This window comes from Manihot esculenta, chromosome 4 (genome assembly GCF_001659605.2).
Source record: "Manihot esculenta cultivar AM560-2 chromosome 4, M.esculenta_v8, whole genome shotgun sequence".
Classification (NCBI taxonomy): Eukaryota; Viridiplantae; Streptophyta; class Magnoliopsida; order Malpighiales; family Euphorbiaceae; genus Manihot; species Manihot esculenta.
The window spans coordinates 28,766,171-28,793,632 of NC_035164.2; the positions used below are offsets into that span (position 1 = coordinate 28,766,171).

The following is a 27,462-nucleotide window of genomic DNA, read 5'->3' on the forward strand; positions in this document are numbered from 1 at the left end:
TTTTAAATGGAGAAAAATAATTTTATTTGTTTACTAATATAATATTTATAATAAACCAAAATTTTAATTTGATGAATTTCGTTTAAAAAAAATTAAGAAACTCTCTAGTTTCTAACAAGAGGGCATCTTTAATTTTTTTGGGAATTTTTTCATTCTTTGAGAGTTTTTTATTTTTTGTTGTTTTTGCAATTTCTCTTTGTCCGGTTTTAAGTAGAGGGAGCCTCCTTCCTTCTATTCAGAAGTGAGTTTCTCTTCGTCTTTGAGTATTTTTTTTTCTTTTTTTTATTCTTCAAACGATAGATGAAAATTAAAGATAATTATTTTAAATTCATTGTTCTTATTATTTTTCGGACTTCTCTATTTGTAAAAAAAGAGATTATATTTAAATATTTACAAAAAGCGTTTTTCTTAGTTTTATTTATATGAAAGGAGATCGTTGGATATGGTTTTCTCACCTTGTATTTCCTTCTTTTCGAGCTAGTGTTTGTTGTTTTGGTATTATAATTTGATTATGGAAGATTTTGTTCTTCCTTTCTCAAGAATCAAAACTATACTTTCGACCTAATTCGACGGTTACATGTGCTCTTTAAGGTTGAGTTTTGTTCTTCCTTAATTTCAAAGTTGTGGTTCTTTAGAGTTCTGATCAATACAGATTTTGTTTTTGTTCTTCTATCTATTGGAATTATAATTTTTGCGAAAGAAAGACTTTTTGCATTGTGAAGTTTTACTGGAATTTTTATATTAAAGTAAACGGTATGATTGTTTTAGGTTATTCGGATTGAGAGTTGGATTAATCTAGATTTAAATTTTTAGGTTCCGTAGTTATTTAAACTTTATTTATTTAAATTTTAATACTTTTTGTTTGCATTGATTTTTTTATATATATATACTTCTGGCCTTTTCATGCCATATAAATGAATATTCATTTTTTTTTAAAAAAAGACATTTTTTAATTCATAGTTTATTATGTTATTATTTTCAAAGAATCTAAACCAGTCACACAATAAATTAACCAGAGGTAAGTTCATAAGAATTAATTTTATGTCATCCAAAATGTTAATTAAGTTATCTTTATATGTTATATATAAACTAATATTTTTAGTATAAAGTATATTTAACATAATTCTAAATTCATATTAAAATCATTTTAATTAATTATAAATTTAAATTTTAATTAAATCCATGCAATATCAATTCAAATACTTAAAATAAATAACCATATTTTATTATATAATTTGTAATTATAATTAAATTTATTAGCATTTATATTTTATATGGTAAAATAGTGGGAGCATAGTTTATTTTAGAACAAACATTAGGCGAGTATAAATCAGTTTTAATTTAAAATGAAACTGAATTAATTTAATTTATTTTTTTTTTCGATTCGATTCAATTGTTTTAATAATATTTGAATTATATATATATAATATAAAAGTGAAAACTATAAAATTAATTTTTTATTTATCTACTATTATTATATATAGATAATTATATAATATATTTTTTATTTTTTAATTTTATAATATTTAGATTTATTTTCTTTTATTACTAAGATTGTTTATTTTATTATGTAAATTTTCAAGTTATGAAAATTTATTTTAAATTTATTAATATATTTTTAATGAATTTATGTTTTTTTAGTTGTTATAAATTTATTAAATATAAAATTTTTGATAAAGTAGAATTTTTTTAGAGTAATTTAAAAAATAAAAAAATAAAATTTTAAATTCTCATATACTAAATAATGAAATTTATTTTAAATAAATTAAATTTAAAATTCAATTGAATTTTATATAATTTTATAAGATAAAATTGAATCAATACGATGTAAGTTATAAAGACGAGGGAGAGCAGCACATCGATAAATTAAACTGAACTAAATTTTTTTTTGGTTTTATTTATTTTTTTAATAATTTTATTTATTTTGACTTTGATTATTTTTAAAATTCAGTTTGTAATTATTTTAATTTATCAAACCGAAAACTGTATGCTATTAATTAATATAATCATATTTAATTATCAAGAAAATAGGCATAGCATTATTTTTTAAAATTTTACTGTTCAAAGTAAAATTGATACAAATAATTTAGGAAGAAGAAGACCCTTTTCTGAAAATTTAAATAAACTAAATTAAAAGATAAGAACACGACAAAATAACCTTCAAAACTGTGGAATTAAGCTTTTGGATGTTTTACAACTGCTTAATAATTCAGGAACTGCTTAATTACCAAGAAACTGAGACACCTGTTTGCAAATTGAGTTTTACCTTGGAGTGAAAAGTCAGGGCCTTTAACAAATTGAAAATGAGAAGCTAATGGTGGAAGGGTGCGCAGAAGATGGGGGCCAATAGAAACTAGGATGGGCGTGGAAAGACAGGAGCAAAATTTCGTTTTTCGCGTGTTTTGCGGGTGTGGGGCTCCTCCTGGTCCTGGTCCTGGTCCTAACTAGTGAGTCGCGTCAACTTATCCGTTTGCTGACTTCACCGGCCTTAAATTTGGAAAAATTTATAATTTACTCTCAATATTATTATTATTATTATTATTATTATTAAATTAATTTCTACGTATTTTTAAAATTTATTAAAATATTATAAAATAATAATTCAATCTATTTTTTACTATTAAAAATATAATAAAAACATAAATTAACTTGCCTCGTATCTTTCTTCTCCTTTTTTCTTCTTCGTCTTATTCTTCTTCTTGTTCGTTATGTCATATTCCTTCTCCTTCTTTTTTTTTTTTTTTTTTTTCTTTTCTTCCTTATATTATTTTCTTTTTTTTTATTTCTTTTTTTTGAGACAGAGATTATTTCGTTAACGAAAAAAAATTCTAAAAATATTTTAATAGATCCGAAAAAAAATAAAAACATTTTAATAAATCTGAAAAAAATAAAAATATTTTAATAAATTTTTAAGAATATAAGAACTGATTTGTTAATAATAGCAATATCTAATAACTAAATAAAAAATTTTATTTAAGAATAAAATTGAATTTAAAAATTATTTTTTTTATCTTTCATCTATTTTTAACGAAAAAAGGACGAAAGGACTATTTCGTTGATAGAAAGAAAAAATAAAGACGTTTTAATAAATTTCTAAAAATATAGAAACTAATTTATTAATAATAATAATATTTAAAAATTAAATAGTAAATCTATCTTAAATTTATTTTTTTCTAAATACTCCAATCATATTACGATAAGTCGGCAGCGATGTTTACTCCTAATACAGATTATGTTCTTCGTGCAAGTATTTGTCAATGTTTGGGAGTACAGGAGGTGGAAAATCATGGTAATTATCTTGGCATGCCTTCGGACATTGGCAGAGATAAGAAATTAATTTTTAATTATGTGGTGGATAAAGTGGCGAAGCGTATCCAAGGATGGAAGACAAAATTTCTTTCTAAGGCTGGGAAAGATATTCTTTTGCGTACTGTTGCGCAGTCAGTTCCCAATTATATTATGTCATTGTTTTTGTTACCGATGAATACTTGTAAAGATATTAAGACTATAATGAATAGTTTCTTTTGGGGCAATGGAAATAACACTGGCAGTGGTATAAGATGGTTTCTGTAACAACCCGAAAATCGGACCGCTACCGGCGCTAGGATCCAGATCGGCTTAAGGCCGCCGGAACCCGTAGCAAGCCTAACATATAACCTGTAAACCTGTAAACCTGTATAATCCCATACATGATCAACAACATGCATAAAAATTTAAAACTTTTCCTTCAAATATCCAACTCAACCTGAACATACATGTACATAGTCATAATCATAATCGTGATCCCTCTGTGGGATCTCATCAATGCCCCAACGGGCGATACAACATGAGATGAGTTGGCTTTCATGAAAATACTAAAACATTTTTGATCATGTAATAAAAGGGATACCTCATACAAAATGTCAAGCACAATATCTAATCCTCAATATCATTACATGACTGAAACTGTACTTTTACATAACTTTAATACATTTATCATGTCCACACTATCTATTACATAAACCAGACTTCATTACTCTTGTAAACCTCCTGGTCTACCCTGTACCTGCAATCCTGGGGAAATGGGAGAGGGGTGAGCTACTAGAGCCCAATGAGCAGAATAATAAAACATTTAAATTATATGGATCATGGAATGCATCACATCACAGCTAATCACATCAAGGATGAATTTGTCACCAATAGCCCTCTACATGGTCCAACTGTGCCAGAACGTAGAATGGGTCCTGGTCTTTCCCTTACATATCATAACATAACAGTATCCAACTGTGCCAGAACGTAGAATGGGTCCTGGTCTTTCCCTTACATAGTGCCAGCGAACGTAGAATGGGTCCCACTGGTCTTACTTTCCATACCGTACACATCACATCGTCATATCATAGATCGAGGGCTATGGATCATTCAACATTCATCCACATCAACATTTAACATATGCAATGCAACATATTCGTGAATTCTAATGCAAGCAACCTAATTCATCACATGGCATTCATGATGCATGAAGCATGCTAAAAAGTACATTATTTGCTTTAAAACATAATAGGTTATTCCACTCACCTCTGGATAGCTCCGACCAGACACTGGGGCAACAGACTCACTGCTGGGGTCCTCGGTTCCTCGGGTCCGAACCTACACAGGTGGACTCAAATGAGGGACCAAACATACATGAACATAACTCTAAACTACTCCCCAAAAACCCCCTAAAACATCATGAAACAATCATAGAAAAACATGCAAGAAAGGGCTGGACAGGGCACTTTCGGCGGCAGGTTCGGCGGCCGAAAGTCCCTCCAGAGCCGAAAGTCAGGCAGGTTCGGCGGCACCTTCGGCGGCCGAAACTCCCAGACAGAGGCGAAACTCATGCATATTCGGCGGCACCTTCGGCGGCCGAAAGTCCCAGACAGAGACGAAAGTCTCTTTTCGGGGGCAACTTCGGCAGCCGAAAGGCCTGCCTCCCCAGCCATGTTCGGCGGCCGAAAGTTCCTTCGGCTGCCGAACCTGGTTTCTGCCAAAGGGCAGAAACTTGGCTCCCTTATGCATTTATGCCTCCAATCTCATCCAAACATGCACAAACCTATTCTACAACATTCCCAAGCATTCACAAGCAAACATACAAGCTCCTAGGGGCATCAAACCAACAAAAAACCCCAACTACAACACACAAGCAACTCACATTACTCAAAAACACATATAAAACCCATAAACATAACTATGACCTAAACATGCATTCTACCCTCATAAACTTCATAAAACTTACTTAAAACATAATATAAGCTAGAGATCGACTCTTACCTCTTGAAGATCGAGAGTAGAGGCGACCAAACTTGGAGTTGGGAGAGATTCGAGTTCTTGAACCTCAAAGCTCCAAAACTTTGCTCAAAAGCTCAAATCTTCAAAACGAAGTTAAAACAAGTGAAAAACTTGAAAGATCTAGAGGAAAAACATCAAAGATCGGTGAGGGGCGGCGGAAAGCTCACCTTGGCCGAAAATGGGGAAAAGCTCGCCCGTTTTCGGCTAAGGGACCCTTTTATAGTGGCTGGCCAGGCCACGTTCGGGGGCCGAATGTGCCTCCGCATGCATGCCATGTTCGGTGGCCGAACCTGGACTTCCCTCACTTGTGCTTTCGGGGGTCTAAAAGCACTCCCGAAGGCATGCATGTTCGGCGGCCGAACCTGAGTTTTCCTCCAAGGTTGTTTTAATACAAAAACTCATTTCCATTTTACTTAAAACTATGAAATACCTTAAAACATTTTATGAAAACATGTTTCTACCCTACTAGAGGCTTCCGACATCCGAGATTCCACCGGACGGTAGGAATTCCGATACCGGAGTCTAGCCGGGTATTACATTCTCCCCCCCTTAAGAATATTCTCCCCCCCTTAAGAACATTATCCCCCCCTTAAGAACATTCTCCCCCCCTTAAGAACATTCATCCCTGAATGTACCTCAACTAGCACACATGGCATGGCATAAAACATAACATACATACATAGCACATAAACACATAGAGATCTAACCTTAAAAGAGATGAGGGTACTGCTGCAGCATAGACTCCCGTGTCTCCCAAGTGCATTCCTCCAAATTGTGGTGGTTCCACAGGACTTTCACCATCGGGATTTCCTTGTTTCTTAGCTTTCTGATCTGGGTGTCTATGATCCGTACTGGCTGTTCAACATAGGTGAGATCCTCTTGGACCTCCACATCAGGCTCACTAAGAACCTTGCTCGGATCTGACACAAACTTCCTCAACATTGAAACATGGAAAACCGGATGGATTCTTTCCATTGAAGCCGGTAAATCCAGCTTGTACGACACATTCCCAATCTTTTGCAAGATTTCAAAGGGTCCAATGTATCGTGGGGCTAGTTTACCTTTCTTCCCGAAGCGAACCACTCCCTTCATAGGAGACACCTTGAGCAATACCAGATCCCCCTCCTGAAACTCTAACTGCCTTCTGCGGACGTCTGCATAACTCTTCTGCCTGCTAGCAGCAGTCTTGATTCTTTCTCTGATTATGGGTACTACCCTGCTGGTAATCTCTACTAGCTCAGGCCCTGCCAAGGCCTTTTCTCCAACTTCCTCCCAGCAAACAGGTGATCTGCACTTCCTTCCATACAAAGCTTCATATGGAGCCATCCCGATGCTAGCATGATGGCTGTTATTGTAGGCAAACTCCACCAAAGGTAGGTGCTGCCTCCAAGAACCGCCAAAGTCCAGCACACGCATTCTTAGCATATCCTCGATAGTCTGGATGGTCCTTTCTGACTGTCCATCAGTCTGGGGGTGGAAGGCAGTACTGAAATCCAACCTGGTACCCATGGCGTTCTGCAGACTCCGCCAAAATCTGGAGGTAAACTGGGGCCCTCTATCTGACACTATCGAAACAGGAACCCCATGCAGTCTGACGATCTCATCCACATATACCTGCGCCAACTTGTCCACAGAGTAGCCACTCCTGACAGGAATGAAGTGAGCAGATTTGGTGAGTCTGTCCACAATCACCCATATGGAGTCCACTCTGTTGGACGCCGCCGGTAACCCCACTACGAAGTCCATAGCTATATTTTCCCATTTCCATTCTGGAATAGGTAGCGGGTTAAGCATTCCAGCCGGCTTCTGATGTTCCAGCTTCACCCTCTGACACACTTCACAGGCTGACACGAACTGTGCCACTTCTTTCTTCATAGCTGGCCACCAATAAACCTTCTTTAGATCTTGATACATCTTGGTGGCTCCGGGGTGAATGTTGTATCTTGCATTATGAGCCTCCCTCATAATGTCTCCTTTTAGCCCGATGTCATCTGGTACACACAGTCTGCTCCCATAGCGGAGGATCCCTTTGCTGTCAAATCTGAACTCACTATCATTGCCTGACTGAACAGTCCTGGCAATCCTCACTAACTCCGGGTCCTCATGCTGTTTCTGAGCCACCTGCTCCAGAAACACGGGTGCCACTCTCATCTGGGCCACCAAGGCACCTGTACCAGACAACTCCATCTGTAGACCTTCCTCAATGAGCTTGTAAAACTCCTTCACCACTGGCCTCCTTTCTGCCGATATGTGGGATAAACTACCGAGTGATTTCCGGCTTAAGGCGTCTGCCACAACATTCGCCTTACCCGGATGGTACTGAATCTTGCAATCATAGTCACTCAGCAGCTCCACCCATCTCCTCTGTCTCAAGTTCAAATCTCTTTGACTCAGGATGTACTGCAGGCTTTTATGATCTGTGAAGATCTCACATTTTACCCCATAGAGGTAGTGCCTCCACATCTTGAGTGCAAAGATTACTGCTGCCATCTCAAGGTCATGCGTGGGGTAATTCAACTCATGCTTCTTCAGCTGCCTAGAAGCATAAGCGATCACCCTCTCATTCTGCATTAGTACACAACCCAGTCCCACATGGGACGCATCACAAAAGACTGTAAAGTCCTCATCACTAGATGGCAGAGCTAAAACTGGTGCTGAAGTCAACCTCTTCTTAAGCTCTTCAAAACTTTCCTCGCACTGGTCGGTCCACAGAAACTTCTGATTCTTCCTGGTTAACCTGGTCAGAGGAGCTGCTATCTTTGAGAAGTCCTGAACGGACCTCCTGTAGTAACCTGCCAAACCCAAGAAACTTCTAATCTCTGTCACTGAAGTGGGTCTAGGCCAGTTAGCCACAGTTTCTGTCTTCTTGGGGTCCACCTCAATCCCATTCTCTGACACTACATGCCCCAAGAACGAAATGCTCCTCAGCCAGAACTCACACTTAGAGAACTTGGCATACAAGCCATGTTCCCTCAGAGTCTGCAGAACCAACCTCAGATGATGGGCATGCTCCTCTGCATTCCTAGAATACACTAAGATATCATCTATGAAGACAATAACAAAGTGATCCAGGTATTGGCTAAATACTCTGTTCATGAGATCCATGAATGCTGCAGGGGCGTTAGTTAACCTGAACGGCATTACAAGGAACTCAAAATGCCCATATCTGGTCCTGAAAGCTGTCTTCGGCACGTCTTCATCCCTTATCCTTAGCTTATGGTACCCCGATCTTAGATCTATTTTGGAGAAACAACCCGCTCCTGCTAGCTGGTCGAATAGATCGTCGATCCTTGGCAGAGGGTACCTATTTTTGGTAGTGACTTTGTTCAACTGTCTGTAGTCGATACAAAGTCTAAGGGATCCATCCTTCTTCCTCACAAACAAGACTGGAGCACCCCAAGATGAGGTACTCTGTCGGATGAAGCCCTTTTCTACCAGCTCTTGCAATTGCTCTTTCAACTCCCTTAACTCGGCTGGGGCCATCCTGTAGGGAGGGATAGAGATCGGTCTAGTTCCAGGCATCAACTCTATCTCGAACTCTATCTCCCTAGCAGGTGGTAAACCTGGAAGCTCGTCTGGAAAAACATCCTGAAACTCTCTGACAACTGGCACCGAGGCTGGCTCCCTGACCTGACTGTCTAGCTCTCTCACATGAGCTAAGTACCCCTGACATCCCTTCCTAAGCAACCTACGAGCCTGAAGTGCTGATATCAGACCTCTAGGTGTGCCCCTCTTGTCTCCTCTGAAGACGACCTCTGACCCGTCCTGATCTCTGAACTTGACTACCTTGTCCCTGCAGTCCAAGGTAGCACCATGGGTAGATAGCCAATCCATCCCTAGAATGACGTCAAAGTCTGTCAAACCACAAGGTCGGCGGAGAGGCATCTTCCCTCAATAAAAACTGGACTGTACTGGCAGACTGACACTGCCACTGACGGATCACACTTGGGTCCACTGACCCATAGGGGACACTCTAACCCAGAGACTATCAGACCCAACCTCTCAACGGCTCTCAGAGCAATAAATGAATGAGATGCACCCGGGTCCATTAATGCATACACATCAGAACACCCAATGACGAGATTACCTGACACCACGGTGTTGGATGTGTTAGCCTCCTGCTGAGTCATGGTGAAGATCCTGGCTGGAGCTGATGGACCTTCACCTCGGGAACCAGAAGAAGAGGCTGCCCCTCTCCCTCTACCTCTGCCACTGCCCTGAGTTGTGGCTGGAGCTGCTGGCTGTGCCACACTACCAGAAGCTGTCTGCTGGGGCTGGCCCATAAAAGGTGCTCTAGGACACTCCCGAGCTATGTGTCCCTCCTGTCCACATCTGAAACATGTATTAGTCCCAGCTCGACACACTCCCCTGTGTGGTCTTCCACATCTCTGGCATTCTGTATCATCTGAGCTTGAGCTCGAGCCACCGCCAAATCCCAGACCGGATTTCAACTTGTTCCAAAACTTATTCTTCTTCGGCTTCTTGGTGGTGTTATCCCACCTCTTCTTACTTGAGCTCTGAGAAGAGAAACCTGGTCCTCCTCTGCCTGGGGTCTTAACCCCTGAAGACTGGGTCACTGACTGCTTCACTGACCCCTCAACTATAGCACTCGCCTCCATCCTTCGAGCCATATCCACCACAGTGTGGAAACTTTCTCTCTTAGCTGACTGAATCAACGAAGAGTACCTAGAATGCAGCTTCATAACATACCTCTTGGCCTTCTTCGTATCTATATCTAGAGCTTGCCCTGAAAAAGGCAATAGCTCCAAGAATTTATCTGTGAACTCCTCTACACCCATGTGCTCTGACTGCCTCAGTTGTTCAAACTCAATCATCTTCAGTTCTCTGGAACTGTCTGGAAAAGCCCATCCCGCGAACTCATTCGCGAATTCCTCCCATGTCATGCCGTCTAGTCTCGGGTCCACATAACACTTGAACCATTCCCGTGCCTTCTTGCACTTTAAGGTGAACCCTGCCATCTGAATGGCCCTGTTATCATCCGCCCCTAGCTCATCAGTTATTGTCTTCACTACTCTCAGGTACTCAAAGGGGTCATCCCCTGACTTGTATTTGGGAGCATCCAGCTTGAGGTAATCTGTCATCTTTACCTTGCTCCCACCAGCTGAGCTAGGTCTAGGAGGTTGAGTAACTGGGGCTGCTGGTTCTGTAGGTGGTGGAGGTGGGGGTACAGCATTCCCCGAGGTGGGGTTTGCTGGGTTTGGATAGAAGGGTGAGGGTGGATAAGATGGGTACTGTGTATAAGGTGGATAGAAAGGTGGATAAGGCATGTAGGTAGGGTAGGGGTTAAAGCTGGAGTAATCCGATGTACCTCCCATCGAATACCCTGAACCCTGTGGGAAGGGTGGATAATGGGGTGGAAAACCATACCCCGAGGCCTGAACGCCTCCCTGTGACTCCCCTGTCCCTTCTTCCTCCATGCTCACATCCAGGTTCCCATCCCTCCTCTGCTCCTCTTCCATAACCTCCCTCACATCTGCCGAACTTCCTCCTCTATCAGTCCCCCTTCTACTAGCATCAAAAGACCTTCTAGGGTCCCTTGACACTCTTTCTCTGTTGGCTCTACAAGACATTGCCCTAGGCAATGTAGGAGGACGGGCGCTCGTGTCCTCATCCTCAGGTGGCACTCCAGTCAATCGTGCAGATCGACGAGTTCCTCTCATCCTGTTTTCTGAAAAACAGTACACATCATACAAACATTAGCATCATATGGTTCATGTGAGCACACATGAACCCTCATCACATATACATCATTCATATCATAGCATCAATGCACATGTATATAATCATGGCATTTCACATCATCATACAAGACAGGACTCCACATCCTATCCTAGTGGACATGATCTTTCCTATTGTGCTTGACCTTCTAGAACATCTATGAGCCCGACACTCTAGGTCCGATCCTATGAACCTAGGGCTCTGATACCATTCTGTAACGACCCGAAAATCGGACCGCTACCGGCGCTAGGATCCAGATCGGCTTAAGGCCGCCGGGACCCGTAGCAAGCCTAACATATAACCTGTAAACCTGTATAATCCCATACATGATCAACAACATGCATAAAAATTTAAAACTTTTCCTTCAAACATCCAACTCAACCTGAACATACATGTACATAGTCATAATCATAATCGTGATCCCTCTGTGGGATCTCATCAATGCCCCAACGGGCGATACAACATGAGATGAGTTGGCTTTCATGAACATACTAAAACATTTTTGATCATGTAATAAAATGGATACCTCATACAAAATGTCAAGCACAATATCTAATCCTCAATATCATTACATGACTGAAACTGTACTTTTACATAACTTTAATACATTTATCATGTCCACACTATCTATTACATAAACCAGACTTCATTACTCTTGTAAACCTCCTGGTCTACCCTGTACCTGCAATCCTGGGGAAATGGGAGAGGGGTGAGCTACTAGAGCCCAGTGAGCAGAATAATAAAACATTTAAATCATATGGATCATGGAATGCATCACATCACAGCTAATCACATCAAGGATGAATTTGTCACCAATAGCCCTCTACATGGTCCAACTGTGCCAGAACGTAGAATGGGTCCTGGTCTTTCCCTTACATAGTGCCAGCGAACGTAGAATGGGTCCCACTGGTCTTACTTTCCGTACCGTACACATCACATCGTCATATCATAGATCGAGGGCTATGGATCATTCAACATTCATCCACATCAACATTTAACATATGCAATGCAACATATTCGTGAATTCTAATGCAAGCAACCTAATTCATCACATGGCATTCATGATGCATGAAGCATGCTAAAAAGTACATTATTTGCTTTAAAACATAATAGGTTATTCCACTCACCTCTGGATAGCTCCGACCAGACACTGGGGCAACAGACTCACTGCTGGGGTCCTCGGTTCCTCGGGTCCGAACCTACACAGGTGGACTCAAATGAGGGACCAAACATACATGAACATAACTCTAAACTACTCCCCAAAAACCCCCTAAAACATCATGAAACAATCATAGAAAAACATGCAAGAAAGGGCTGGACAGGGCACTTTCGGCGGCAGGTTCGGCGGCTGAAAGTCCCTCCAGAGCCGAAAGTCAGGCAGGTTCGACGGCACCTTCGGCGGCCGAAACTCCCAGACAGAGGCGAAACTCATGCATATTCGGCGGCACCTTCGGCGGCCGAAAGTCCCAGACAGAGACGAAAGTCTCTTTTCGGGGGCAACTTCGGCAGCCGAAAGGCCTGCCTCCCCAGCCATGTTCGGCGGCCGAAAGTTCCTTCGGCTGCCGAACCTGGTTTCTGCCAAAGGGCAGAAACTTGGCTCCCTTATGCATTTATGCCTCCAATCTCATCCAAACATGCACAAACCTATTCTACAACATTCCCAAGCATTCACAAGCAAACATACAAGCTCCTAGGGGCATCAAACCAACAAAAAACCCCAACTACAACACACAAGCAACTCACATTACTCAAAAACACATATAAAACCCATAAACATAACTATGACCTAAACATGCATTCTACCCTCATAAACTTCATAAAACTTACTTAAAACATAATATAAGCTAGAGATCGACTCTTACCTCTTGAAGATCGAGAGTAGAGGCGACCAAACTTGGAGTTGGGAGAGATTCGAGTTCTTGAACCTCAAAACTCCAAAACTTTGCTCAAAAGCTCAAATCTTCAAAACGAAGTTAAAACAAGTGAAAAACTTGAAAGATCTAGAGGAAAAACATCAAAGATCGGTGAGGGGCGGCGGAAAGCTCACCTTGGCCGAAAATGGGGAAAAGCTCGCCCGTTTTCGGCTAAGGGACCCTTTTATAGTGGCTGGCCAGGCCATGTTCGGGGGCCGAATGTGCCTCCGCATGCATGCCATGTTCGGCAGCCGAACCTGGACTTCCCTCACTTGTGCTTTCGGGGGCCTAAAGGCGCTCCCGAAGGCATGCATGTTCGGCGGCCGAACTTGAGTTTTGGCGGCCGAACCTGAGTTTTCCTCCAAGGTTGTTTTAATGCAAAAACTCATTTCCATTTTACTTAAAACCATGAAATACCTTAAAATATTTTATGAAAACATGTTTCTACCCTACTAGAGGCTTCCGACATTGAGATTCCACCGGACGGTAGGAATTCCGATACCGGAGTCTAGCCGGGTATTACAGTTTCGATGGAAACGACTTGCAATTCCAAAGGTCGCTGGTGGTTTAGGGTACCGGGACATACGACAGTTTAATCTTGCTTTAGTGGCTAAGCAGGGTTGGAGACTTTTGAAGTATCCTAATACTTTGGCTTCTAAAGTGTTAAAGGCGAAGTATTTTCCCCATTCTGATTTTTTCCAAGCTCTTGTGGGTAATGGTCCGAGTCAGATTTGGAGAAGTATTTGTGCTTTTCGCTCTATTTTAACTTATGGCTGCAGGCGACGGATTGGGGATGGGCGCTCCACTCACATTTGGAGGACTGATCCTTGGATTTTAGAAGCTAAGTGATCCTTATGTTCGGACTGAGGTCGCTGAGAACATGCCTTTTGTTATGGTTTCCGATTTGATTTTGAACAGGACATGGAATGCCGAGTTAATTCGGACTCATTTTCAGCAGCATGATTCTGACAACATTTTGCGTATTCCTTTATCGCTTAGGGAATGCGATGATGATTGGTGCTGGGCTTTAAATCGAAAGGGTGAGTATGTTGTGAAGGAAGGCTATCGTGTGGCAATGGAGGATAATCTTGCTGCTATATCTGATCATAGTTTTCTGTGGCATCTCATCTGGAAAGTTGTTGTTCCAGCTAAGGTAAAGCTTCTCATTTGGCGTATTTTACGAAATGCTTTGCTTTGTAAACATAATCTTCGAGTTCGTCATGTGGATATTGATAAGTGTTGTCCTATTTGTGGTGTTGGTCTGGAAACAGACTTTCATGTTCTCTATGATTGCTCTTTTGCAAAATCTTGTTGGTTGCTGTCAAATTTAGGTTGGGTATCCTTTTCTTCTCTCAACACTATGTTGTCCTATGTTCTTACTTCTTTGTCTATGTCTCAACGTGAAGAGGTTTTTATGTTGATATGGAGCTTGTGGACACACCGTAATGATGTTGTGTGGAATCAGATTTTTCAGCAGCCTATTTACGTGGTTAATAGGGCTAGAGCAGGGTTGGAAGAATGGCAGCTCGCTCGATTACATTTTAGAGTTTCAGATTCTTGTACAAAACCACTAGCTGCAGCAGTTTGGCAACCTCCTCCCCTTGGACATTATAAATGCAATATAGACATTTCAGTACAGACTAATGGTTCATATGGGTTGGGTATGGTGGTCCGAAATTCATTGGGATACTGTTGTGAAGGTCAACATATGGTCGTGCCTGGTTTAATGGATCCTCTATTGGGTGAAGTGTTATGTTTTAGGGAGGCATTGAGTTGGTTGAAGTCTAAAAATTATTTTCCGGTTTGTGTGGAGACGGATTGTGAGCTGGTTGTTAACGCTTTGAATTCTCCACACTCTGATTCTTCATATTTTGAGTTGATGATTAATGATTGTAAGGCTCTTCTTCATGAGCTGCAGTATGTTTCGTTTGCTTTTATTAGGAGATCAGCGAATCAAGTTGCTCATACAATTGTAAGGGCGGCTGGTTCTTTTTCTGATTTTGATTGGGGGATATGCCATCCTTTATTCTTGTACGACGCATTATCCTTTATATTAATAATATGAACTGAATTCTCATTTTGATTAAAAAAAAAAAAAAACTCCAACCATATAAATGTTTGTTGTTATTGATGATTAGTAAATATATTATTAATTTTTAATTTAATATGGATAATATTTTTTCCCACTCATAAAACTACATTTACTTTTCTTTTTATTTATTTATTTTAATTTATAAAATACATTTTCTTTTAAGATAACAGTTTATCTGTGAATTTTCCAATACACTATATTATTTATTGAAAAACTGAAATTCATAAATTTAAAAAATAACAAAATCATTATATCAATTCAATTCATGAATTATATGAGCAATTCAAGTAAATTTGGGTGCATTTTAAGCAATGTGGAATTGCCGCTGTTGATAATTATAATACCAAAATTCTCTATAATAAATAAAGAATTCCATAGGACTTGTCTATGAACTAGCTAGGGTTAGGGTAGCTTAGTATCAATCGCCCTTTCTTTCAAAGCTTAGGAAACACCACGGGTTCTTCTCCCTCGATATTTCTAAAGAGAGATTAGTCGATTTCTCCATGCTTCATTCAGACAGCAGACCTCCATCACTTTACTACCTGAAGCATGGGTTATCTTTGTCATTTTTGTGTAAAAATTTTAATTTTAAATAAAAATATAAAAAATAATAATTTAATTTTGTAAAAAAAGAATTTTAAATTCTTTTACTTGATTTCAAACTTAAAATATAAAAAGTCAAAGTTTCAGCAGCGGCCGTCAGTGTTGAAACTTGGAGGTGTTGTGCCACAGAATTTCTACATCTTGTGAAAGGAGCTATACTTGTGCATGTTTATGGAACACATGTAAATTGGAGTTTAGCATACGCCAATATACTGAGAAAAGGCAGGTCTTCTAGCATATTATATAAAAATTTCTCGATTTTAACCGAATTAAATTAAAGTGATTAACAAACGAATGGCTCATAATCAAACTGATATCTTTGTTAATTAATGAAAATAAATTGTTTTTATGCTATTTTAGAAGTACAGAAACATTTTAATTAGTAAGATTCGGATAGTTATTTGCTCTTCTTTCATTATGCATATGGCTCAGGATTAAGCACTTCTCGTTAATATTTTCGCAAGTGGCAACTTCGATGGATATCCTCCAATTTCTTCGCATTTTGGTACCATCTCCGAGTTGGTTGGGCACAGCCAATTTGGCTATTGCCTCTAGCTTCTTTCCATAGTCCAATATCTTCCACTGCTACATAGGAACTCCATTAGCAAATTCATCGTAGATTCATGTCTTTCTCATGTGAAAAAAAAAGAAAAGAAGCCAATGCCCGTGAATTGGAAACTATTAAACAAAATCAAATCTATAAACAAAAAATAGACAAGAGGAATAAATAGAGAGAGGAGCTTATGAGACCACCAGCGAAGGCCTCTGAGAATGACAGGCCCTTGGACTCCTGTCTTCAAGTTCTCTTAAAAAAAAAAAGCATCAAATCTTCAAAAAAGCAACACAGAGAATCTATTATCTGGCAATCCAAAAGCAATGTAGCTTCACTGGTCCTGCAAAGTTACTCCCATCACCAAGGAGCAATATCAACTTTACCATTTGGATTGTACTTTACAAGAAATACATGTGCTTGGAAAAGAACATCTACAGAATAATAAAAAATAGAGGTAAAGGTGTAAATGGTCACGTCATATAAAAGTGGCTTCATCTTCACCCACATTACATAGAATTGGCATACCCTCAAACGAAAAATCACATCAATATCCACTCTTACACGCCCTTAGATTAATAATTTATAATCAAGGGTATGGTAATATCTTACATTAAATTATATTCCCATAGATAATTTCGTATTTATGAGGCATTTATCATGTCAATCGAATCAGTTACCAATTTAACAAGCAAAATAGATGTATCAGGCAGAAATCCACATCAACTGTGAAGGAACGTCACGTCATGTCATAAAGGCTTCAAACTATTGCTATGCCAACTCTCCATGCTCTTGGCGTCAATGCTTCAACCAACCATGATCCACCCATCTACATCCTCAATAATGATAGTAATATCATAATTGGACAGATGCCTATAGTACAAATGTGACTTTCTAAGTTCCCAAAATTGTTGAATTTAACGTCACAAAATTTCAAATCCCACTCATGACGGGAGTCCACCAATGAAACGCTACAAAACTTCACATTTCACTACGATTGAAACCATCTCTTGAGTGGTTTATTAGCTTGCTTTTCACCTCCAGGTTTCTGAGAACTCTGCTTTGAGAACTTGGACTTGTATTCTTCTATAAGCATGTCAAGTTTGTCTACTATGTCCCGCCCTAAGGGATCTTTGTTCTTTTTTGACCTTTTCTTTGAACCTTTTTCTCCATCTTCTAGTGCTGCTTTGCTTGACAGCTTCCTCTTTTTTAGCTTCAAATCTGCTTCCTTCGAAGGTTTGGATTCATCAGTATTTCTAGCTGCCATTTCACCTTTGACTGCACTTCTGTTATCAGGTTTCCTTACTCGGTGATCAGTTTGCTCCTGAACAGATCCTTTCACCTTCTGTTTTGTGCTATTGAATTCACCTTGTGCAGGAGTTCCCTTTTTTCTGCTTCCTCCATTGCTCTTGCGCTTCTTGTCATTTCTTTGATTTTTGGGGGAAGCTTCCTCAGAAACCATATTTTCCTCTTCATTTTTATCTAGTTCTGAGTCATTTGCTTCTATATTCTCAACCTGGGATTTTCGCTTTCTGGAATTCTCCTTTCTCCTTGGAATGTCATACAGTTCATGCGACACATCATCTTCTTGTACATCTTTCAAATCATCACGACTTTCCTGTTGCTGAGCTTGTAGCTTAGCATTCCGGAGCTTCAATTTTTGAACATTATCGAGTGCAAACTCCACAATTGGACGATGTTCAGGACCAAAAGTTTCTACAAAAAGCCAAAGATTGCATTGAAATCAGAAACAAAGCTGCTGCCTATCATCGTATTTGTAGGAATAACAGCTGGAAGAATGAAAATGAAACACATTACCAGGATTATTATTGAGAACCCTCAGAGCCACAAGTGCATGTTGATGCTCTGTAAATTCAACAAAGGCAACCCCACGAGAATTGGTCTTCAGAACGACCTTTCCCTTCTTCATGCTTTTCAAGAGCTTTATCTGCATCAGCAACATCAAGCAAGAGAAACTCATGTCTTTATAGATCTTGATATACACAAATAAAACAATAATAATAATAAAAATAAAACAAAACAATAACACCTAAAGCGGATTATTGACTGAAAAATTTTAGCCAACCTGTCGAATCATGGGCTTTTGCTTTGTAGCACGGGAGATAACTGCATCAATACAAAGCTTTTTCAGCTTTTTCTCAGTCATTGACTGGGGTAAGTTGTATATAACAAGCCTGGTCCTTGAAACATGAAAATTTGGAGATCGAAGCTTAGTCATCTTTTTTTCATGCAGCCTGCAGAGTTTAAGAAGCATCATGAGACATTAGCAAACACAGTGAAATTTTACAAGAGCATCATCATTACCAACAAAAATATTAAAAGAAAGATCATCAAACTCTAGCTGGCAGTATCATAATTCAAAAACTCTACACAGCTTCTCACTTCCTTTGAATTTAAAGGAAGTTTCAAGAAAAATTACCATCTGCAATTCTGCATTAACAAGCTACATATGAAAGTATGCATGTGAGCGTACATGTATTAGAGAGAGAATGCTATCAATAAGTTGGCGGTTGGAGCCCTTTCAAATTCCATCAAACCAATGTTCAATGTTACATGACATATAAAACAGCACTTGCATGCACCATTATGTACAACAGTTAAGGAAATTTTCTCTAATCCTATGTTCTGAACTCATTTAATTGAAAGCAGACGAGCAAGAAGGGAAAGAGACTTACGTTTTCCGCTTAGCCATATCACTTGCTGACATGCCTTCGGAAGCTGGAGTTCCCTCAAGAATAAGACCTTCCTAATAAGTATTTGCAGAGGCAAAAAAGAAAGGGCGCAGTGCATTAGAAGAGAACCATCATGGAATCATACCAAGAATGAACCAGGAATATAAAGGCATTTAAAATGGTGAGGACAGTGGGTTTGTTGAACATCAACCTTTGCCAGGTAAAGATTCCGGTGATCATGATCCTCAATTTTTGCCTTCTCCATTTCCTTATCATGGGCTGATTTCCTATCCAAGGCCTTCAAGACTGTCAATTGCCTACCTTTCAGTAAAATCCCCAAACCAGAGGCAACATTAGCTGCAGAAACTGCCGCAGTGGCTGCATCTTTTGTTTTAAATTTGAGAAAACCAGTACCCCTTGGTCGCCTGCCATGAGAGTAAGCATCAAATAAAGTTATTTAAAGAATAGGAAATATGAAAAACATGTGGGGGTTTATAACTCCGTACTTGGTGACTTGATGAAGGACAGGGACAAAGGATTTCACTTCCCCAAATGCAGAGAACCGTTGTTTCACTTCTTCATTATCAACATCAAATGGAAGATTGCTTATGAAAACTGTTCTTTGTAAATCGTCCTCTCCTTCTCTCTTTTGAATATCAGATGAACTGTTTTTGCCCGAGCTTTCAGGTAGTGTAATACCAGATGAAGTATCTTGTTTACTAGACTTCTCATTTGGCACGTCAACATTTTCATCTGAATTTGGCTTCTTCTTTCCTTTTGGCAATGTGGAATCATTCACATCCGAAGGAATGGTACCTTTGGATGAAGATGAGATCAAATTCTTTAGAACTTTTTTTGCAATGTCTGCCTCCGCATCAAAATCAACTTCGGCCGGCATGTGTTCTTTCTCAAATGAATCTGAGTTGTCTGGAGCAACATCTCCTCTATCATCATCGTCATCATCATTGTCCTCCTCTAGATCATCACTACTACTGTCACTGCTCCCTTCTTTTTCATTCTGTTGTCCTGTAAAAGAACCACCATTGCTCAACTACAATCAACATGAAGATATCATTTTCTAAGCATAAATGTTTAGATACTAAGCTCTATTAATATAATAATAAAAAAAGTTTATAGACAAGAAAGGAGTTGATATAAAAATAAAAAGTGAAATAGATCTAAGAGGAAAGATCAATATTTTTAACAGCCATTGCCTTATAGCTAAGCGATCAGCTTGATATCTGAGAGCTGAAGCTCCCCGCTCAAAGAAATTATTTCCACAATCACCAAACATAAAAAGCCTAGCACAGCCCTGTCTCCAGCTTTGATTTTTATAAGAATAAAAAAACAATATGTTTGAACCAAACTGCACCGTTTTTCCAAAAAGCCATAAATCACAGACCACATAAAAAGCAAGGAACAAATAATCATGATTTGATTAGCAGCAAGCAAAAAAAAATGCAAACATTTTTAACAAGAAAAACTACTGACCCAAGTGTGCATAGAAATTAACCAAAACTAAAATATCATCAATTTCAAAATGGATAAACAGAACTAGATAATTGGGGTATTAACCAATTATCTTGACCCTACAAAAATCATTGCAATATTTGTGCTTTTTACCATGATATTAGAGTATCCTTTGCACACTGCCTCAAAGTTTTTCAAATCGTAATCTATCGAAAGACACCCATGTATAGAAAAACTTCAACAACAAAAAAAAAAGTGATTTCTCCCATAACAGCTCTTTCTAATATGCATATAGGCACCTACATTAATAGAGCATGACTTGCATAACACATATTCCCACCAAACCCATCTAGATATAACTCCAGCAGTGACAAGGATATATCTGAACAAGAATATAGGTCCCAATCTATTAACTGGATCACCATAAGCATCAGCAAAATATTTGCCTCTATCCTGATTGCAAAATAACTTTTTGCACATTGCTTCCGAGTTTCTACAGAACGTAACCCAGTTAAAAGAAACTCATGTCCAAAACACTCTAGAAAAGTAAACATAATTTTGGAGGATTTATCCTCTGCAATAGGAATCTTCAAAATGCATATCATGACTCACTCACACTACAAGCTACAATAACCCACCTGAACTCATCTAGCTCAGATTCCCAACTCTAAAGATGTATAATCACATTCAAAGCAACACTACACTGGTGGAGTTATTTCTGGTAGGTCCATCTAAATCTTCAGCCTAATCATAAAAATAATACAGATCTTTTTGCATCTTGGATATTCTAATCCAAACTTTTAAATCTCAGCACAACTGGCCAAATTTCTAGGAGTTGAGATTGAGATTTTATCCAACTTTTGTCAACCAAATCTTAAACTCCTTTTTTTGACTTGTCTACATATACTATTAAAATTTAACTTCACCACAATTACCAACACTTTGGAATTTCATTTTTATACCCACTGAGCATCAAATAGTGATAAGATCTGGTCGTAGTAAGAAGAGAGTGTGTGACTAAACAACCTCCTAACTAGACCAAATGACTAAGAATTTTGACTCACCATGGACATCAAAATGAATTGTGGAAGTACTTGATGATAGTTGTAAGGTAGGATCAGCTAGAAAATGAAATGGTCAATTGAGAAAAAAGAATGGATAAAATTACAACAATACTGGTCAATTATGCCAAGATGTTTGGATAGATTTCCAAAATATGAGAAGATATTGGAGTACTTTTATGATTACGCCAAACTTCTTACCTTCTGCTTTCCCTTACTATGAAACAAACACACATTTTTTACTTTTCAAATTTCAAATGAAAGGGATCCATTCAAAATTGAAGGAGCAGCCATTCAAGTCCATTAAAGGAGAGATATGGAACTGAAAATAAGATTAGTAGCTACAAAAGAAAACAGAATTCAATTAAAAGCCACAATTACCATCTTCTGTAGCAAGAGACACATTGGCACCACTACTATAAATTTTCTTTGGGACAGCCCAGTCAACTGCCATGGGCCTTTTACCATACATTTGTGCGTTGAACTTTTTAATGGCCTGTAAGAGGGAAAAATATATATATAAAAATTTGAAATTCTACAGAGTCCACTCCAAACAGTAATAAGAATAAATGAATCGTAGCAAACCATACATTTTCTGCATCCTGTTTACATGTGAATTTGACAAATGCAAAACCCTTGGATAGCCTTAAAAAAGAAAAATGAAACAAAATTATTAAATATATATAAGAGTAAACAGTTCACAAAAAATGGGGAATATTCTGATTAACATTTTCATGTACCCTGTTTCAGAATTATGAGGAATAAATACATCCCAGACAAAACCTGCTGCTGAAAACACATCCTTTAGTTCATTTGCTTTGGCCTGCATCAATGTCCGGTATGCTGAGTTATAAATAAGCATCACCAAAATAAGCAAGGGAGGTAGTGAAAAATATTAGTGCAGAAGAACCTTGAATGGAAGATTTCTGACAATAATTTTCCATTTCTGAGTCCTGGAACCCTGGCCCATAAACACACAGAAACATATTAGATTATACCAGTCCTTTCTTTTACATACTATCTTTTATGCTTAAAGAATTTATACCACCCTTGACTCATCTTATAACTGTCTACACTAAAAAATTATCATCTTGTGAGGAATAAATCCATGAAGCTGACTCCTACATAGAGGAATCATTAATTTGTAGAGTTCAAATTGGGAACTTTAACTGAATCTCAGTATAGGATGAACTAATTATGTTACCATTGCATCAAAATTATACTGGTAACCCACTAATTCCCACAATTACCTCTCCACCTAGCTGGCGTGCCCATACAATTCCTCCCTTAATTTGTTTTTGGTGTATCATGGCCACAGCAGACCGTGCTTCTTTGACACTTGTATAAAGTACAGCTGATGCACTCAATCTGCATCCATCTTGAGCAAGACCTGGAAAATTTTGGCATACCAATTTATCATCTGAGAACTGAACAAACTAATCCTCAAACAAGTGTATTAATGTTTCCATATTTTCTAGAGTAAAAGCATCAAGTTGATCCTTAAATGATATCCACTAAATCAATTGAGCATGTCAAAATTGAAAGTATTGAAATATAAATTAGATAGCCTGCTGCATTTTGAAAAACCTCTAGAAAATTAAAAGCCAGCTGCAGAGAGAAGCATTATAGTATTTATGTTGAGAACATAAAACATATATTAGGACCACAGGATAGTTTGTTCATATGAACAGACCACCACCACATTGTTGAAACTATAAATCATTTCAACAGGTAATAACAAAACAAAATTTAAAATTTTATTATGAGAAGAAAAGGAACTTTATTTGGGTCTTTATATAATAATATCATCACAGATCTATAACAAAGATAACAGAGAAAATATATCATTGTTGATTCTAAGAAAGCAACATGATGGCCATAAAACTCAAAATCTTTTAGCTTTAAATGGAAGTAAGACATCCTACGAAGCCTAATGGAGGCAGATTATGTTTCAATTGAATTGCAGACTCATTATCAACACGCTTTAACTAATACCTGTAACACAATAACGTAAGCAGAGACGGGATAACTAGTGCAAGACAAAATATTATACATGATACCTGACAGCAAATGACAAATTCAAATGTGACAGCATCTTACACAATGTTACCATCTAAATTGAGTTATTCATGTTGATTACAGAAAAATTTATAATTACAAAAATCTCAGCCCAAGTAAATACCCTTACCATGTTGCTGAAGCTCTTCCTCAGGAAGAGGATAAGTTACAGAGCATACACTGCCAACCTCTTTGGCACAACGATGAACCTCTTCAGCCATAGCATCATTCAGAAGACTCCCAAATATTACAGTCCTAGCAACCCTATATGAAAATAATAATAATCATTTGTGGTCTTTTGATGAATGGCATACATATCACGCAAACTAGAACATGTATCACATAAAAAATGCCTACAATTGAGAATAAAAAGAATACAGGATGGTCATGATCCTCTTTCAATTCGAACTACAAATTCTGCTGTCAGGAACCATCAATCTGGTTAATATGCCATACTGTATCCTACCACCTTACAGTCAGCTAGAAATTTATTTCACCATTACACCAAGCTTTAATTTCATTTGGTCTACACACATTATAAAAATGAAAAACAACCAAAGGACTATAGCAGTCCTAAACAAGCAAATAACATGTCAAATTAATATGTATAAGAAGTTACTGGACTTAATTTGGTAATTTTTTATTTTGCAAGTGACATGGATCCAAATGCTTGTGGGCATTTAACATAATAAGTCAATTATATTTTGTTTCACCTTACACCAAAGTCTTTACAGCTAAGTTTGAAGCATCTATTTAACTCGGAAAACATCAGTAAGATTTCAAACATAATTTTTTTGAAATAAATAAATAGAACCTGTTAGACACTACTTGGAAAAGCTTGTTTGAAACTACCATTTAGCTGCTTTGAAGTTTTATCACTACACATGTTCAACTTAACTTCCTCAAAGATGTGCTTTTCTCAACAACTCAAATAAAACCAAATATATCCTAAGAAAATAAGTACCTCTGCTTTTCAGAACAGCTCTCTTTGTCAGCTAATTCATTGACAAGTTTCACTGCTTGTCTTGGTTTCTGACGCTTCCCTAAATGTTTGCTCAAAAAACCAAATTCAGATAAAAAATAAAAATAAAAATAAAAGTAAAAGTGAAACATGAATATTTCAAGGCATATTGACAAAATATGTAATAGCACTTAACCTGATTCTGGTAAGTTTAACGCATCCTTATCCACACTAGAAATGGCATCATTATTGGTTTTTGCAGCACCATCAGAGTCATCCACTGATTAAAATAAATAACAGAACATGTTCAGCAAAGTAGCATATTTCTTATTAGGCTAAAAGGCCAAATTTAGGCCCAAACTCTACAGCGGGGGCCAAAAATGCCAAATTTCATCTTTTCATCCAAATTTGGATCCTGACCTATCATTAAAAGACCAGATAAGGCCATCAAATATCAATTTAATGATAGTTGGATCGAAAGATGAAATTTGGTATTTTTGGCACCAATGTATAGTTCAGATGCAAATTTGCCCTTTTTTTCCTTTTTTTACACCCCATTATATAAGAATATTAACAAAGGAAGAAAAGAGCTAGAAGGAAAGTGATGGGAAAAAGAAAAACTCAGGAGGACTGAAAATAAATGAGTCATGAATCATCAACCTTGAGCTGCCTTTGTTTGACGCTGCTCTAAGGGAGAGCGACTTTTAGCTTGTTTAACGACAATTTTCTGCCCTCCAACAGGTGAACCATTTTTTAACTTAATTGCACGGTTAGCATCTTCTTTAATAGCACTGGAAATGCACGGAAACAAGATACAAAAAGGATAATGAATGAAGATTCTTCTAAAGACCATCACAAATGAAACAAACCCAGAATCCATAGAGAGTAAATTATCAAAACAACCATTGAGGAAGAAAGAAGATAAATAAAACCTAGCTATTCAACTTACAATTGAACAAAACCAAAACCACGGTGTTCAGTTGACCCTGGAAGATGAATAGAAAGATAAGCAACTGATCAATTTGCATTCTAAAACCATATCATAAATCTCATATCAATCTCTGAGGACAGCCAAACTTCTAAACAAAAAGAATCACAAATTGAACAAAAAGGGTTACACTAATAAGAAGCTTTGCTTACCCTTCTGGGTAACCACAAAACAACGCCTGATTGGTCCTATGTCACTGAAAGTTTCTTCAAGCTAAAACAAATAACAATTCGTATAAATAAGTAGCCACTCCAATGAACCAGCTACATTATACTGTTGGTTCATAACTTTATATGCAAAATTTCTGAAGTACTTCTACCCTATTCTGAGGAAACAAACAAACAAACACAGGATAAGCAAGGCAAAGGAAAAGTACCTGAGAGTTGGTGAATAAGCGAGGCAAGTTAGATACGAACACAGTATTAGGGCTGTTTTTGGTATCAGATCCTTCATGGCCACTTTCGGTCGTATTCTTCTTCTTCTCTCCCATTTTGGTTGATTGGAGTGGCGAAAGCTATTGAAAATAAAATGTAAAAAATAGGGATGGTACAGGGTAGGGTACCGCGAAATTTTAAGTGCTCAAACCCAAATCCATATATAAACACACTATACCAAACACTTTCAAAAATTAGATTTCGCTACCCATATCTGTCCCAACCCCTTTTAACATTACCCATTTACTACCCGACATTACCCAAACCCGATCAACTCATAATCGCAACAACACAAAAAAAAATCACAAAAAGTCTCACACTTCAACAAAATTAAGAAACCCATCTCAATCTCACAAAAACAAGTCTGAATGAAATTAGTGTTTATTTCAACAAACTTTCAATAAATTTCAAATTACAACCCTCAGAACATTTATTTTTATCTTGGCATTTTCAAGAATTTCATCAATCTCATATTAATATTTCAATAAAAATCAGAAACCCATTTCAAATTCTCAATAAAACAACTCTCAATTCATTCACAATAATCTTTATTTCAAAGAAGTTTCAATAAATCTCACAAATGCAATTTTGACATAAAACTTCATATTTCCACAAATTTTAGTAACACACATCAATAGATCTCACAAATCTCAGAAAGCACACATGTGAAACCACAATCTCAAAACCCATCCAAACCTGCAGTGACAGAGGACGCGGCGAGGAGCAACACCGGAAGGCAGGACTGGACCAGCGGATGCAGCGACGAGGACCAGAGGAAGCGGCGGAAGAGAGCAAAGAAGCAACCAGGACCAGTGGACGCAGCAACGACGTTTACAGCGTGAAGAGAAGAGGAACGATCGGATGGAGGCGCGCGGCTGTACCAGAGGCGAGGGGGAGAGGACGAAGGGGGAGGAGAGGGGAGGGGAGGGCGGCAGTGCTGACACTTGAGAGTTAAGAGAGAGAGACTTTAGGGGGGTTTAAGCGTTGCTTTGACTGTGTTCGGTTTTTGGGTCACAAAAACGTACCGAACGGTGCCGCAAATGAAAAAATAAATAAATTAATTAATTAATTAAAAAAAATAATAAAAAAAAAACAGATCTTGTTGGAATGAAATCTTAAGCTAAATCAACCTAGTCGAATTTGTAAAATTCAAACTGGTTTATTAAAAATTTTTGAAAGATCAAGCTCTAGTGTATCGCTCAAGTTCCGCCCATGATTTATATATTAAAATTAAATTTAGTTTGAATTTGATTTATAAAAAAATTATTTATTATAATGATAAATTTAATTTAAGAAGTAATTTAATAAATTTAATTAAAAATTCATTAATAAAACTTAAATATAATTTATAATACAAATTCAACATATAATACAAATAATACAAAATTTAATATCAAACGAATAAAGTGTAAAAATAAATTCGTCCTAATGCTATTTTAACTGTTTATATTTTAGTTAGAAAATCTATTAGATATAATTATCTCTCTATTTGAGATATTATTCCCTTTATTTAATGAAATTTTATTAATACAATCAGTAATTTTGTTTTAAAAAAAGTTATATGATTTCATTATTTTTATTACTTACTCAACT

General features: G+C 37.7%; 2 protein-coding genes across 2 annotated transcripts; one reads left to right on the forward strand and one right to left on the reverse strand.

Annotated features, from left to right (window-relative positions):
* Nucleotides 1-13,839: 13,839 nt before the first annotated feature.
* LOC122723466 lies at nt 13,840-15,024 on the forward strand. Its single transcript, XM_043955618.1, has one exon. The coding sequence runs from the start codon at nt 13,840-13,842 to the stop codon at nt 15,022-15,024; it is 1,185 nt and encodes a 394-aa protein (XP_043811553.1).
* Nucleotides 15,025-16,662: 1,638 nt separating this feature from the next.
* On the reverse strand, nt 16,663-26,848 carry LOC110612616 (RNA-binding protein 28). The gene is made up of 19 exons (XM_043955963.1): nt 26,566-26,848; nt 25,812-25,949; nt 25,588-25,648; nt 25,397-25,433; nt 25,108-25,238; nt 24,644-24,727; nt 24,451-24,529; nt 23,617-23,750; nt 22,679-22,818; nt 22,339-22,389; nt 22,169-22,251; nt 22,019-22,073; nt 21,810-21,924; nt 19,404-19,923; nt 19,109-19,322; nt 18,901-18,971; nt 18,291-18,459; nt 18,023-18,152; nt 16,663-17,920 (listed from the first exon to the last, which is right to left on the reverse strand). Exons 2-19 carry the CDS (start codon nt 25,923-25,925, stop codon nt 17,196-17,198), a joined length of 2,913 nt encoding a protein of 970 aa, XP_043811898.1. The 5' UTR covers nt 25,926-25,949; nt 26,566-26,848; the 3' UTR covers nt 16,663-17,195.
* Between the last annotated feature and the right edge of the window lie 614 nt (nt 26,849-27,462).